At 40.4% G+C, this 15,231-nt stretch overlaps 1 protein-coding gene across 1 annotated transcript in view; it reads left to right on the top strand.

Annotated features, from left to right (window-relative positions):
- The window catches only part of COL11A1 (collagen type XI alpha 1 chain), a 167,430-nt gene that overhangs the window by 131,525 nt on the left and 20,674 nt on the right, over positions 1 to 15,231 (top strand). The window contains exons 52-56 of the mRNA XM_026853967.1: positions 5,213 to 5,266; positions 5,757 to 5,864; positions 6,064 to 6,117; positions 6,410 to 6,463; positions 7,647 to 7,700. Of these exons, the coding sequence (XP_026709768.1) occupies positions 5,213 to 5,266; positions 5,757 to 5,864; positions 6,064 to 6,117; positions 6,410 to 6,463; positions 7,647 to 7,700 (324 nt within the window). The remainder of the gene's footprint in view (positions 1 to 5,212; positions 5,267 to 5,756; positions 5,865 to 6,063; positions 6,118 to 6,409; positions 6,464 to 7,646; positions 7,701 to 15,231) is intronic.

Below are 15,231 nucleotides of genomic sequence, written 5' to 3'. Positions count from 1 at the left end.
TTATGAGAACACTGCATCCAGGGTAGCACCCATTATATTCATTGCTTTAAGAGAAACCACCTCATATAATATTGTGGCCCACTGAAGTCAATAGGAATTTTGTCACTGGTTTCAATCACCTCTTCAATTTTTGCTGTTTCATGATCAAATTATATTCCAATTGTTTTGTAAAAGCATTGACTTGTATTGATCTCCTTACTCCTTTGTTTCTCCCTGTAAATCTTCTATGTGATTTAGAATCCCTATTTGTGATAATCAGCCCACCAAATTTAATTCAAGAACATGAAATTCAGACTGTTTATCACGGGTTGTCATTTTTATTTCCTCTTGCTTATTTCCCATATTCTCTGAATTCACACAGAGAAGCTTCCAAGTATATTATTTTGGAAGTTTATTACTTTTCTCCTCCTCAAGTTTTCTTACATGCCAGGTTTTTTCCTAGTTAGGATACTCTCCTTCTTAACTTCAGTTCCATTTAATGAGTTTTGCAAGCTTAGAAATCACAGAGTTGTTTTGTCAGGAGGAGTTTAAGCAATAGGAGGACAGTTCACACTTTTAAACAAAACATGTTATTTCTCTTCTCCTTTTCTCCTTACGTTTGGGTTTGGGTTTTTTTATTTTGTTTTGTTTTGTTTTGTTTTGTTTTGTTTTGTTTTGTTTCCCCAATGATTTTCTTATTACATCAGCATGCTTTGGCCTCTGCATCCCTTTCAGAAAGACATATCATACTACAGGAAATGCAATGCAGTGCTGTTTGTAGAGTATGGAAAAACATTCCACATCCTCCCTGTCACTGTTGGGGAGTGAAATAGAGTTGCTTACTTTCATATCTGAATGGTTAGATGATATTTTGTCATTAGTACTGGAGTTTCAATGCCCCCTTATCTTCTGGCAAATTATAAACAATTTTTGTCACACATAGTGCCATGTATTTTTAACTAGCTTGTTGTTTCCTCTGCTGTACACACAAAGGCCTAAACATTCAAAGACATCAGCAGTACAAATGTGCATGTCACCTTGCGTTATTCATGCCCGTAGGCTCCATAGAGCAGTCTAGAATTCTTTACACTCAGATGGAACCACTTAAATTCAGCTTCTACCCAGAGTTTATTCTCTTCATTGTGTTTATAATTAAGAAAAGGCAGAAAACCAAACACATGCTTATCTCTAATTTGATATCAAAGGCCTAACATGAAGATATTCAAAATACAAAGTCAATTGCTCAGGTCTTCTCAAAACTGGGCCTTAGATGTTTTTACACGACATAAGAATTTACAATGGAGAGAAAAAAAATGGAAGAAGTAACATTAACCTCACACTTCCCTTCCACAAAGCCTAATAAAATAAATTTGCCTTCTAATTTAGGTTAATCTATGATAACTGCACTGAGTACTGTGCCAGTCTACCCTTTCTCCCTTCCACAGCATGTGTTAAACTGGCAGTCGATGAGTAATGCAAAATGAACATCCACAGAACCTAAGCATTCTTTCTGTAGCCTCTCAGAGTTTAGATCTGTTTTACTGTATGAAAAAGTCTGATGTTAGAAAACCACTACACATCTGGGTTTATACTCCTTACTATTATATCTTTCTAAAATATTTTTTTTTATAGTACACTAATAAGGAGTACAACACAGTAAACAAGTGAAATCAATAGTTTACATGCTTAATCAGTCATTGATTTATACTGCAGATGGAAGTGAGAGGACAAAATCAATGGAGTATCCTGGCCCTGAGTTTAAAAACATGTATGATAAGTTTGCACAGACATATTTATGTGTGCATATCATTTTTCCACACACCTGTGTGCAGACAATTGCTAAGGTATTTAATCAAGATGTGTCTATGACAGTTTATGCTACCTGAATATATATCCTAACAAACTACTTTTAATAATTTTACATGACTGACTGACTGTGACCCCTTCTCATCCTTCTCCACCTCTCCAACATGCCCTCCCGGAAAATACACTTTAGATTTTATATCTTGATTAAATTTAGCTCTCCACAGAGCCACAATTTATGTCACATATGCATACCTATGTGAAAAGGGATTGTCTAGATTCTAGTCACATTTTTCCTCTTTCTTTTTTTTCCTGTTTTGTAAAGATGGCAAAAAGGAGCACAAGCGTTACTGAATCCTTTTCACAACCCAGTCAGCTGCAAAGCTGCCTCTCATTCTTACAAAATAATTTATTTGTCCCAGAATTTAACCAAAAGGTGGCAGCCTTCCATCCACTATCTCTGTCACTGTGCTTAGTATGAACAGTTCTCTAGAACTCATCATAATAAGGAAAACAAAGGACTTTTAAAGTCCTGTCCGTAGCCTGATAGAAATCATTCTACTTGCTTAATCCAAAGAGGTTTTCAGAATTAAACATATCCGTGAAAATACATGACACTTTGTAGGTTTGGAATGTCTGTCTTTGCTAGTTGAAATTCTGTCAGAGGGCTTTGTCTAAGAGAGACCACACTAACTATTAAAAGATCTGACCCGATAACAAAAGGTGAAAAAAATTCCAGAGGTGGAATAAATTTATCATTAGATCATAAAATCTATTTCCTTAAAGAACAATCTGAGATACTTCCCATGGAGAAGGTGCATCAGATTCTGAATTACTACCATCCTTACCAAAAATGCAAAGAAAGACAAGGGCAAACAGTAACCTACAGATTGCAGTTTCTCTTAGCTATAAAAATGCACTCTCTAAATATGTATCAACTACAATCGTCTCTATCAAAACATTGTTTAACTCCCTTAACAGCTGTCTAAAGCCAGTCAACCTTTCATAGTACCTAATATTTGGAATATAAAAATCAGTGTCAGCAAAAACAAGGACTGCATACAGGGAAGAGTCACATTTTTTAATAGAGCAATGATTTAGAAGTATTAACGTGAGATGAAACTTTAACTGGTCTCATCTTTCACATATACCCTTTAAGGGGAATATACTGACATTTTCTAGACCTTCCAATTTTGCTGTCTTCCACGCTGCTGCTTATTGGGGCTTTACTATGCACAGAGCTCATACAGGCTGCCTGCATCTGCCAGTTTCAACATGCATCCAGGGATCTCTGAGATCCCAGGAGCACAGTGTTCCCCAGTTGGCCCAAAAAATAGGTAAATATGTCAGAGAAAGACCATTTTTTCTCTTGTTGCATGATATCATAAAATGAAGATGTGTTTGTCAGTGAGAAGGGTAAAGAGTGGATTACAAATCAAATGTGAATCATCATAAATTACAATATTATGTGGCAGAAAGGCAGAAAAATAACTTTTTCTCAGAGAAGCTTAGAATGGGATTATACTGGCACAAGTTCTTCTCAGGCAAAACTTGGCATAATTAGCGCTCTTCTGTCACTCAGTCCTGCAATGAGAACACCTGTTGAAAAGGTCTATATTATGGACTCTGTTAGACATAATATATCTACTAACTTGAATAACATCAATCTATTTGCTAATTCCAGATCTCATTTTCTGTTCTAATTTGATTGATTAGTAGGCATGAATGAAAAAAATAAAACAAAAACCAAAAAACACACTAATGATGCTGCAGATTCAGTAAACCCCATGCAAAGGATAAGGAAATGAAGATTATGAATTTTCCCAGAAAACATCCTGAATGCTTACTGATGTGAAGTATCCACTAGATTTTTTTTTTTAATAATGAATGCTGTATCACAGAAGCAAATGAATGTTAAGTACTAAAAAGGATCATTAATTTTTAAGATTACTGCAAATTTAAGTACATCTAATAAAACATACCACAGTTTCTAAAGGCAAATTTAGCCCTTTAAAGTGCCCTTTCTAAAGGACATTTTAATGTTGCTCCTAAAATTGTGGTTATCTATTAACTATCATGTTCTGGACTTCAGTTGGCTACTCAGATCCATTCATCTAATGTAGTATTTACATTGGGCCAGATTCTGATCCCAGTGAGGTCATTGTGCTGCCATTAGCTTCTATGAAAAGAAGTCCAGTATCTACACTGTAAGATTTGTTTAAAATTCATATTTTTTGATTTCTACTTTTATACTGTCCACCTGGAAATGACAGACATGCATGTTGAATTAATAGAAATGGCACACAATGAAGAGGGACGTTCAGTTCGTAGAGGATATGAAGGATACATGAATTTATTCCAAATCTGGGTTTGAGTTCAGTAGAGGGGATTGGATGAGATGCATTTTCAGCACTGAAGTACTCTTGTTTATAGGCATAATTATTGACAAGGTACATTTGGTTTGGAAAAAGAATATATGTGTCAGGGAAAAAAAATTCCCTTTATCAGTTACACTGAAAAATCCTTTGGAATAAAAATATACAGTTCTTACCTCAGCACTCCATGACAATCACAAAGCAGATTCTGTTATCCTTTCACAGATTTGTGTGTCTGTGATGCTAATAGCTAAATATTCTACTAACAGAGTAGTTTTCTATACAGGTTTATTTATCAGACCACTGAGCTAGAAAATAATCAGTCATAAAACTTTTAAATGAACAATTGCAATGACAGTCTTTGAGTTAATACTGTGTATTAGTTCAAAAAGAGTATGAATTAACTTAAACATTAACTTAATGGTGTCTAATCTTTGACTTGCATAGATTTTCTTCATATGGTGTTGTCCTGAAAGCCATCTGCTTTGCTAAACAATTTCCATCACCAGTAAATACACCACCTTTGTGGCCTGTGGTGAAAGTTTTACTAAATGTTCTGCTATTATTTTATCCTTGTTATTTTATTCATATAATTTTTTATTCCAACAGTAGCTATAGCAATAATATCTTCACTCCATTGACATTCATATCTAATTAGTATTCTTTTATTTATAGAAACTTGCTTCTAGGCAAAATTTATCTTCTAGAGAAATAAATTTACACGGCCAATATACTTATTCCGTTTTATTTGGACTAGAAAGAAAGATGACAAACAGGAAATTTGCAATATATGGGATAATAAAGAGGAAGATCTTCCAAAGCCCAAAGGGAAGATTAGTCTCCCTGACTCACTAAAAGCTATATTCTCTCTAAAATTTGAGATTCCATTTCTGCAAAACCATATGTAACTCAACCCCCTTTAGGTAGACCCAATACAAGACAGTTCTGGTAAGCTGTTCATATGAATAAGCATGAGAAGAATATGTAACAACAGAAGTAAATACATAGAAATAACCTCCCTAATGACTCATCAAATTATCCTCACACATTTACAGGGTGAACCCGGAGAAGCTGGTAACCCTGGACCTCCTGGAGAATCTGGAACATCTGTGAGTATTTTGGTTTTGTCTTATTATTAAGCTTTATTATGGTGAACTAAGGTATCTGGTAGTGTTTACTTTAGAAAGCATTTAATCAGGTTGTTTGTGTACTTGTGTATTTTTTCTTTAATTTTTCAGTGAAGAAACTTCTACCTTTAAAATGCAATTTGTTTCAATATATTTATAGTCACATCTTCTACTAAGATGTAGAGAACGAAAAGACTTCCTAAAAGAGTACCTATTTTTTTTCCAAAAGTATTAACTTTGACATGCATGTTTTTCTCTCTAAAGAGAGTTCATTGATGCAAACTGGGTGCAGATGTTGGCTCTTGACCTGAGATTCACAGGTTTTCTGAGGCTGAGGTCCTAGTTTTCCATTCACATGTCAGCATTTATTGAGGAGTAACATTGCCCAGGTCTGAAAAAGTTTTACCATTGTAATCAGTTTTTAGCCATTCAATTTCCATATTAAATTTTTGTGTTCATATATTTTATACAGGGTCCAAAAGGTGAAAGGGGAGAAAAAGGTGAGGCTGGTCCACCTGGAGCAGCTGGACCACCAGGTGCTAAAGGACCTCCAGGTGATGATGGGCCTAAGGGTAACCCAGTAAGTGGCCTTAATAATTTTAACACAAGTCACGGTGAAGCATTGCTGAAGTTGTGCTACATATAGAACTGTACATAACTTTTTCCATTTGAACTAAATTCATTGTATGCTTCATAAAATATTGATAATTGATGTATGATAATTGCTACCTTCTTTTCAACTGATGATACATTCCTTGTTTTTTTCCTGATTTATCTAGGGTCCAGTTGGTTTTCCTGGAGATCCTGGTCCCCCTGGGGAACCTGGTCCAGCTGTAAGTATACTTTAACAACAGTTTTATGTCCTAGTCTTGCTTTGCACTAAATTCTAGTTAACCCTGCCTCTTCCTTGTCCAAGGATGAAGTCTTGCCTGTAAGATCTCTTGCTTTACTATTCATATATTTCTTAGGACTTAAAAAAAGTTTGGAAATCTTTAGAGTTTTGAAAACTAGCGATCTTAGGAAACTGCTTTGTAGAAAAATAGTGCTTTTATATTTATTTATGAAACTAAGTTACTTAATTTAGCTGAATTTTGTATTTTGCTTATTTCCTCATGAATTCTGTAGGGTCAGGATGGTGTTGGTGGAGAGAAAGGTGAAGATGGTGATCCTGGTCAACCCGTGAGTTGTTTCTGTCATTTTATTTCAGCTGCATGTTCTCTCCTATGCTAAGAAACTATGTATTACTGAACCAGTGTTTTCTATACATTCATTATCTTAAAAATATTTTCTAAGTGGATGCTTCTTTTATGATACTAAAAAATATTTATTTTCTTGCAGAGGTAGAACTGCACAAGTTATAGTAAAAATCAGAAACAAGAGCTCAATTTCTGTTAGTATTAGGAACAAATGATGTGGTAAGGATTTGTGCTGGAGCTGCTGAGGAGCACTAAAAATAGAGCAACTTTTAGCATAAGAAAGTAATGCTGCAGCCAAATAATCTTTGTTAGTGGACACGATGAAATGAAGCAAAATCTTGATGCTTTTTAGTTAAGTATCTGAGCAATACCCATATTAAGCCTCAAAGTTCTTATATTTCTGTAGATCCCCTTACTAAAGCGTCGTCTTTTTTTTTTTTTTTTTTTTTTTTTTTTTAATTGCAAAAAGATAGGGTTTCCATTTTGGAACTCTGGAAGGTCTGATTATCAGGGAATTATCCTATACAGTACAGTTTGAAAATAAAAACTCCTACTACATTGAACATGTGGTTGGAATTAAGTTATAAACTAGGGTTTACCTGCAAACTTCATGAAACTAGTATGTCTTATTTAACAGTAAGTACTCAGTGTTGTGTTCTGGATGAAAAGGTTATCCAACTGTTCAGCAACCCCAAAAAATTTTAAGAATATCACAGTTTATTAAGATGGAGTAGCCAAATGGCTATCAGTGGACAAAAGATTTTTCAAGAGAAGGCAGCTAACTCGGAGATGGTGGTGAAAAATTTTAGCAAAAGTAATGATTTCAGCACCTGAGAAAGCAAGAAACTTCTTGATGCAGTTAGGCAGTAGGCTAAGACTGTATGTTACTTCTGTGCAGCCACTATCTGGTTGGAAATGTTTTGTTGCAAACAGGAAGAGGAAAAAAAAAATGACTGCACTTTGTACAGTAACAAAAGCTGTTACAAATTTCAAAAGACTACCCTAAGAAAGTATTTGTTGAATAAGCAAGTATATACTTCTCTGTGGGTATTTACAGTACTTACATTCTGCCCATTGAAAGGGGCCACATATTGCAGACATTTGTTGCATTGACTAAAGATAACTTTATCCTTTGTTACTACTGAGCTTATCACTTTTCACTGCAGGGTCCACCAGGTCCTTCAGGTGAAGCTGGCCCACCTGGTCCACCTGGAAAAAGAGTAAGTACTTTCTCATTTTTCTCTTACTGAGACACTACATTCTAGGGAATTTCAGCTACTTGTTTTCCATGTTGTGACACTCATTATGACATCTGAAGTTTCTCTGAAGTAACAGGAGTAATGAAAATAATAGAAACAGCACAGAAAACCCTTTAACATGGATTACATGGAATGTGGGAACAAAAATACATAGGGAAGAATGTATTTCTTATCTATAACTATGCTTTTTCTTTTCACCCAAGTGAATTTCAGTGTCTTCTAGGGTAAGAATTCAGTGTCTGTTGAATTAGTCTGCTAATAGGAATGGGTGATTATGAGACGAATACAAGACATCATCCTTAGGTACATAGCTGCTGGCAGGGAGCAGGAAGGATGTATCTGCTTTGGGGTCTTTAGCCTCTGAAATAAAATAACTTCAATGCAGCTTTTGTGCAGGCCTATGTCATCCCTTCTGCATACAAAATTAACAAGCAAACATTTCTGTAACTTACAAAGCTATTCCATTATTTCTAGTCTTTGAAGCTTCACAAGCTTTATAAATATAGCTGAGCAAAAACAGTAAATAATGTTACACTTATAGAACTGTAGTAGATGCATCAACCCCTACGTCTGCTTTAGAGAGCAATTAGATGCAGATTTACACTTTAAAAAAAACGAGGGAGGGGGTATCATTGAATGTAAGCTGAGAGCTATTTAATAAAATGTATTAAATTGCTCTATTTAATAGGCTTGAGTGAACTGACATGCCTAATTAGTTTTATCCATTTTACACCAATAATCTATTTGCTCCACCAACTTGCAAAACATTTATAATACTGTAAATTATTATGGTAGCATTAGCAACCTTATCACTAGAACTGAAATATGGGTCGACTGAACATTAGCAATTAGTATGTTTGTTCGCCATCACATTAGAACTTCTGAGTTTATTATACAGAAAGACAGTAGCTCTTTCCTAACAGATGGGATATATTGCACCTGATTGTACCTAGACAAAAAACACTTTAGAGACACAAATATCGCATCACCAGTGGTTTGACATGTGTCCACTACAGGGAAAAAGTATGGCTAAATATTGCCAAGTAATCCCATTCACAAATTCTGAAGAAAACATTTTGTAGAATCAGATTCTACATTAGCTGAGTACCAGAATGTCTGTATTGTACTGACATTATACCAGAGAGAAACAATGAAGGATTGAAAGCTTCATACTTTGCTGGCAGAATGAACACAAAAAATATTCATTTTACTGCTATCTATGGAGGTGCAGCTCTGGTATACTGCTAGTGAACAATATTCCACCCTGTTTTTGGGGTCTCTGAAACAACAAGCTGGCAGAGCTCAGGATTCATACTCTTAAATCTAGTCCTCAAACTCAACTGTACAGTCTCCTTATTTATTCTGTTATTCATTTTCATGTCCCTTTATTTTGGAACTGACCTGAACTCAGTTTCACTGCTTGGTCTTCTGAAATTTTGTTTAATTACCAGGTTTCAGATTGAGCAATCTGTGTTTAGTATTGCTGGTTGTAAAGAGGTTCCCCCAACTTTCCCTAGGAGGTAAATTCTAGTGAAGGACACGGACATAAATACATAAATTCCCATTGTATCTAAGAGACGTCAGCTACAGAAACATACTTACAGTGACATTCAACTATCAAGTGAAGGCCAAGAAAAAACTATTTTCCCTAGTTATTGATGGATAACAGTAATAAGAGTACTATTAGTTTGTGAGATAAAAACCACCAAAACTGTTCTACTGTGATGATCTAAAGGCTTTGATAATAAGTGCTAGAGCCTTGCAGACTGAGCAAGGGTCTCTCATGGACAAGAACTGTGGTGAATTTCTTTGAAGAAATACCATTTAGGAAGTACATGTCAGAAAAATAAGTCTGTTCCAGACTCCTACTCTTAAAAGGGAGACTTGACTAGCATGCTGATGACTGCTTGGGTCATCTAAATCAAATTAAAAGGTTAAATCTACAGATGAAACAAAAGTGGATCAGTAGAGCATCCACAGAATGTGTACCCTAATTAATATTTTTCAGACCTAACAACTCTTCCAAAAATATTTCCACGACTGGCTTTCATAAAGTCCTAATCCCATAGATACACTGGTCTCTCCCTTAGAAAAGTGGAAGTACCTTCAGAATTAATTCCTATAGTCAAATGAATTACTGAATTAAATATACTAATAGGCAAAAACCATAGTCTACGAATGGCAAACCTTGTGACATTGTCATTGATAAAGTCTCTCAAACTGGTACAATTTTTAAAAACTTTCATTAAATTATAATTAATATTTTACAGATCTTGACTTCTGAAATGATCTGTGCATGTACCAGATCGGATAAAGGCATGCTTAGAACACTTTATAACTCTATGTAGTTATGGTGCAAGTAATAATAGTAATTGAGTGTGTAAATCTAGCATGGATTTGTGCACATACTGTTTAGAAGATTAGAGCTATGAAATCTATCATGGGAAACTGAGGTGGTTTAGGCCCTGTTGGGACCGGAGACCATGTTGCCATTGTCCCTCCCCAACCCTCGGGCCGAGTAGGGCACAAATCCCGGGATTGAAATAAGGAGAAATTTAATACAGCAGTGTAAGAAACAATCTGAACAACAACAATAGCAATAACAACAATAAACAGTAATAACAGTAAACAAGTCAAAAGATATACAGAGAAATACTGCAGTGATATACAGAGAAATACTGCACAACCAGCTCACTGCACGTGCTTCCCAGGACCAAAGCCACAAAGGAAAGCTTCCCATGCTGCCTCGCTGGACCTGACGTCAGCATGGTGTGAATAACCCAGCTGGAGATCCCTTCCCCCTGCTGGGGAAACTTAACCCTATCCTAGCTGAACCAGTACATAACCCATCCCTTTATTCTATACCATCTGCATCATGCCCAGCTGCCATTTAGCAGTTAACAATAACAAAACAACAATTAACAAAGGCACAGCATAATTCACGGCATGTTCTCACCCAGAATCAAGTCCCCCTGTGGTACGCGTTGGACCTCTCCATTGTCCTGCATCACCCACCAGTTACACCCAGGTCCTTGAGCAAAAGCAATCCCATGGATGGGTTTGCCTTTACCTTTGCCTGGCGCAGGACTAAACCAGACCATTTTTCCCAATATATTCCTCATGTGCACTACAGAGACTTTATCCCCATCTACAGCACGTGGAGGTCTCGACTGAGCCGGGCCAGCTCAACTGGCAGATCCTCTTGTGTTGACTAGCCAGGTAGCCTTTGCTAGATGCAGGTCCCAGTCTTTGAAGGTCCCATCTCCCAGTGCTTTCAGTGTGGTTTTTAACAGTCCATTGTAGCGCTCGATCTTCCCAGAGGCTGATGCGTGGTAGATGATATGGTAGACCCACTCGATGCCGTGTTCTTCTGCCCAGGCATTTATGAGGTTGTTTCGGAAGTGGGTCCCGTTGTCTGACTCAATTCTCTCTGGGATGCCATGTCACCAGAGGACTTGGGTTTCAAGGCCCAGGATGATGTTCCGGGCGGTGGCGTGGGGCACTGGGTAAGCTTCCAGCCATCCAGTGGTTACTTCCACCACTGTGAGCACGTGGCGCTTCCTTCGGCGGGTCTGTGGCAGTGTGATGTAGTCGATCTGCCAGGCCTCTCCACATCTATATTTCAGCCATCGCTCTCCATTTCGCTGGGGCTTCACCCGCTTGGCATGTTTGATTGCAGCACACGTCTCGCATCCATAAATGATCTCTGTAATGCTGTCAATGGTGAGGTCCACCCCTCGATCTCGAGCCCACCTGTATGTTGCATCTCTACCTTGGTGGCCCGAGGTCTCATGGGCCCACCGGGCTATGAACAGTTCACCTTTGCGCTGCCAGTCCAAGTCCACCTGAGCCACCCTAATCTTAGCAGCTTGGTCTGCCTGCTGGTTGTGTCGATGTTCATCAGTGGCCTGACTCTTGGGTACATGGGCATCCACATGGCGCACCTTCACCACGAGGTTTTCCACATGGGCTGCAATGTCCTGCCATACTTCAGCAGCCCAGGCGGTTTTACCCTTACGTTGCCAGTTGTTCTGTTTCCATTGCTGCAGCCATTTCCACAGGGTATTCGCCACTGCCCACGAGTCAGTGTAGAGGTAGAGCCTCGGCCATTTTTCCCGCTCAGCAATATCCAAAGTAAGCTGGATGGCTTTCACCTTGGCAAACTGGCTCGATTCACCCTGTCCCTCAGCAGCTTCAGTGACCCGTTGTGTGGGACTCCACACAGCAGCCTTCCATCGTCGATGTTTTCCCACAATGCGACAAGACCCATCAGTGAACAGGGAATATCGCTTATCCTCATCCGGCAGCTCATTATATGGTGGGGCCTCCTTAGCACGTGTCACCTCCTGTTCTGGTGACATCCCAGAATTTTTGCTCTCTGGACAGTTCGTAATCACCTCTAGTATCCCTGGGCAGCTGGGGTTCCCTATTCGAACCCGTTGTGTTATCAACACAACCCATTTACTCCACGTGGCATATGTTGCGTGATGTGTGGAGGAGGCCTTTCCTTTGAACATCCACCCCAGCACTGGCAGTCGGGGTGCCAGGAGGAGCTGTGTTTCAGTGCCGACCACTTCTGAGGCAGCCCAAACTCCTTCGTACGCTGCCAGTATCTCCTTCTCAGCTGTTGTGTAATTAGCTTCAGAGCCTTTGTATCCCCAGCTCCAAAATCCTAGAGGTCGGCCTCGGGTTTCCCCAGGTGCTCTCTGCCAGAGGCTCCAGGTAGGGCCATTCTCCCCGGCTGTGGTGTAGAGCATGTTCTTAACCTCCTGCCCTTCCCGGACTGGCCCGAGGGCTACTGCTTGGGCAGTCTCCCACTTAATTTGTTCAAAGGATTGTTGTTGCTCAGGGCCCCATTCAAAATCGTTCTTCTTATGGGTTACGTGGTAGAGAGGGCTCACAATCAGGCTGTAGTTTGGGATGTGCATCCTCCAGAACCCCACAGTGCCCAGGAAAGACTGAGTCTCCTTTTTAGAGGTTGGTGGGGCCATGGCTGTTATCTTGTTTATCACTTCCATTGGGATGTGGTGACGCCCATCTTGCCATTTTATCCCTAGGAATTGAATTCCCCTTGCAGACCCCTTAACTTTCTTTTGCTTAATGGCAAAGCCAGCCTTCAGGAGGATTTCAATTATCTTCTTTCCTTTTTCAAAGACTTCCTCGGCTGTGTTCCCCCATACAATGATGTCATCAATATACTGCAGGTGTTCTGGAGCCCCACCGTCCTCCAGTGCAGTATGGACCAGTCCATGGCAAATGGTGGAGCTGTGGTTCCACCCCTGGGGCAATCGATTCTAAGTGTACTGGAGGCCTCTCCAAGTGAACGCAAACTGTGGCCTGAACTCTGGCGCTATCGCAATGGAGAAGAACGCATTAGCAATGTCAATCATGGCATACCACTTGGCTGCCTTCAATTCCAGTTCATACTGGAGCTCTAGTATGTCCGGCACTGCAGCACTCATTGCTGGTGTAACTTCATTCAGGCCACGGTAGCCCACAGTTAGCCTCCATTCACCATTAGGCTTTCTCACCGGCCATATAGGACTGTTGAAGGGTGAGTGAGTTTTGCTGATCACCTTCTGGCTTTCTAGTTGACAGATCAGCTGATGGATGGGGACCAGGGAATCTCGGTTACTGCGGTACTGCCGCCGGTGCACCGTCCTGGTAGCAATCGGCACTCGCTGCTCCTCAACCTTAAGCCGCCCCACCACTGAGGGATCCTCTGAGAGGCCGGGTAGGGTGGACAACTGTTCAACCTCCTCCAGGGCAGCTACACCAAAAGCCCACCAGTACCCTTTTGGGTCTCTGAAGTACCCTCTCCTGAGATAGTCTATGCCCAGGATGCACGGGGCATCTGGGCCAGTCACAATGGGGTGCTTATGCCAGTCCTTCCCAGTCAGGCTCACTTCAGCTTCCAGTACGGTCAGCTGTTGGGATCCCCCTGTCACTCTGGAGATGCAAATGGATTCAACCCCACTGTAGCTCGATGGCATCAGGGTGCATTTTGCGCCAGTGTCCACCAAAGCCTTGTACTCTTGTGGGTCTGACGTGCCAGGCCATCGGATCCACACTGTCCAGTAAATCCGATTATCCCTTTCCTCCAGCTGGCTGGAGGCAGGGCCCCTCTAATCCTGCTCATCATCACTTCTTGTAAGAATGATGCACTCGTCCCCTCAAGAGGGTCAGACATAACGTTGGACATTCTATTCTGTCTTGAGGATTTCTGACTGGACACTGGAGCTGCGCTCTTCTTGGAGGACTCCCCTTTTGTGATGGTCTTCCCTTTCAGTTGCTCTACTCATGCAGCTAGGGCGGCAGTGGGCTGTCCATCCCACCTCCTCATGTTTTCTCCATGGTCACGGAGGAAAAACCACAGGGTGCCTCATGGTGTGTACCTTCTGCTGCCTTTCTCTTGGGTGGGGAAACGTTTACTTCTAATGGCTGAGACATCGGCCCGTGCAGGTGGAATGTAGGACATGTCCTCTTCCATTTTCTGGACTCTCTGAGACAGCTCCTTTACTGCTGAAACCCAGGAATGTTGAGATGAAGGGAGATTTCCCTCATATTGCCGGAGCTTGCCAACCACTCCATCCACTGTTAGAGTGTGGGTGTCTGTCCACCAGGACACTATTGCCAGTGCTTTCGAGTGTGCTTCTGCTGCACTTTTCAGGAACTTATTATCTGACCTCGGGGCAGGTTTCCGGGCACTGCTACTGTTAGAGAAATGCTGCATGGCCCAAAACAAGATCTGGCAGGCATTCAGAAAGCATTGTGCCACAAATACACTGGTCTGAAAGCTCCAAGGATAATTGAAACTCTCAAAACCCGAGAGGATCTCTTCCCCTGGCTCACCCATAGATGGGGTGAGACCCCTAACAAAAGCCCAGGCAGCAAACAGGTACCAGCCCGACACACCACCCCCCCACCCCCCCACAGCGATACAAGCACATTATAAGCAGTCAGTAGCCAGTATCACATAACAATCCCCTTTATACATTTTCTACTGACAAACACCAGCACTGGGAACACACAGTGGATATAAGGAATAATCCAGCCCCACCACACAAACAAGTGGGCCAGCATTGCAAACATTTTCTTATCAAACAGTACAAATACAAATAGAAAAAATTACACCCAACAGATTGCTCCAACAGTTTCTGGTCAGGGTCTGTCCCTTTTTTAGCCTTATTTCAACCCTCTTGTGCCCTACACTGGTGCGCCAAAGAAGGCTGTGCTGGTTTAGGCCCTGCCAAGACCAGAGACCACGTTGCCGTTGTCCCTCCCCCACCCTCAGATCGAGAAGGGCACAAACCCCGGGGTTGAAATAAGGAGAAATTTAATACAACAGTGTAATAAATAACAATCTGAACAACAACAATAGCAATAATAGCAACAATAAATAGTAATAACAGTAAACAAGATGAAAGATATACAGAGAAATACTGCAGTGAACACAGCTAGCCCGCCACACGTGCTTCCCAGGACCAAAGCC

Source organism: Athene cunicularia, assembly GCF_003259725.1.
Source record: "Athene cunicularia isolate RWA chromosome 8 unlocalized genomic scaffold, athCun1 chr8_part1, whole genome shotgun sequence".
Taxonomy (NCBI): Eukaryota; Metazoa; Chordata; class Aves; order Strigiformes; family Strigidae; genus Athene; species Athene cunicularia.
Note: the sequence above shows the minus strand (reverse complement) of the source record. Positions and strands in the feature narration are given on the sequence as shown.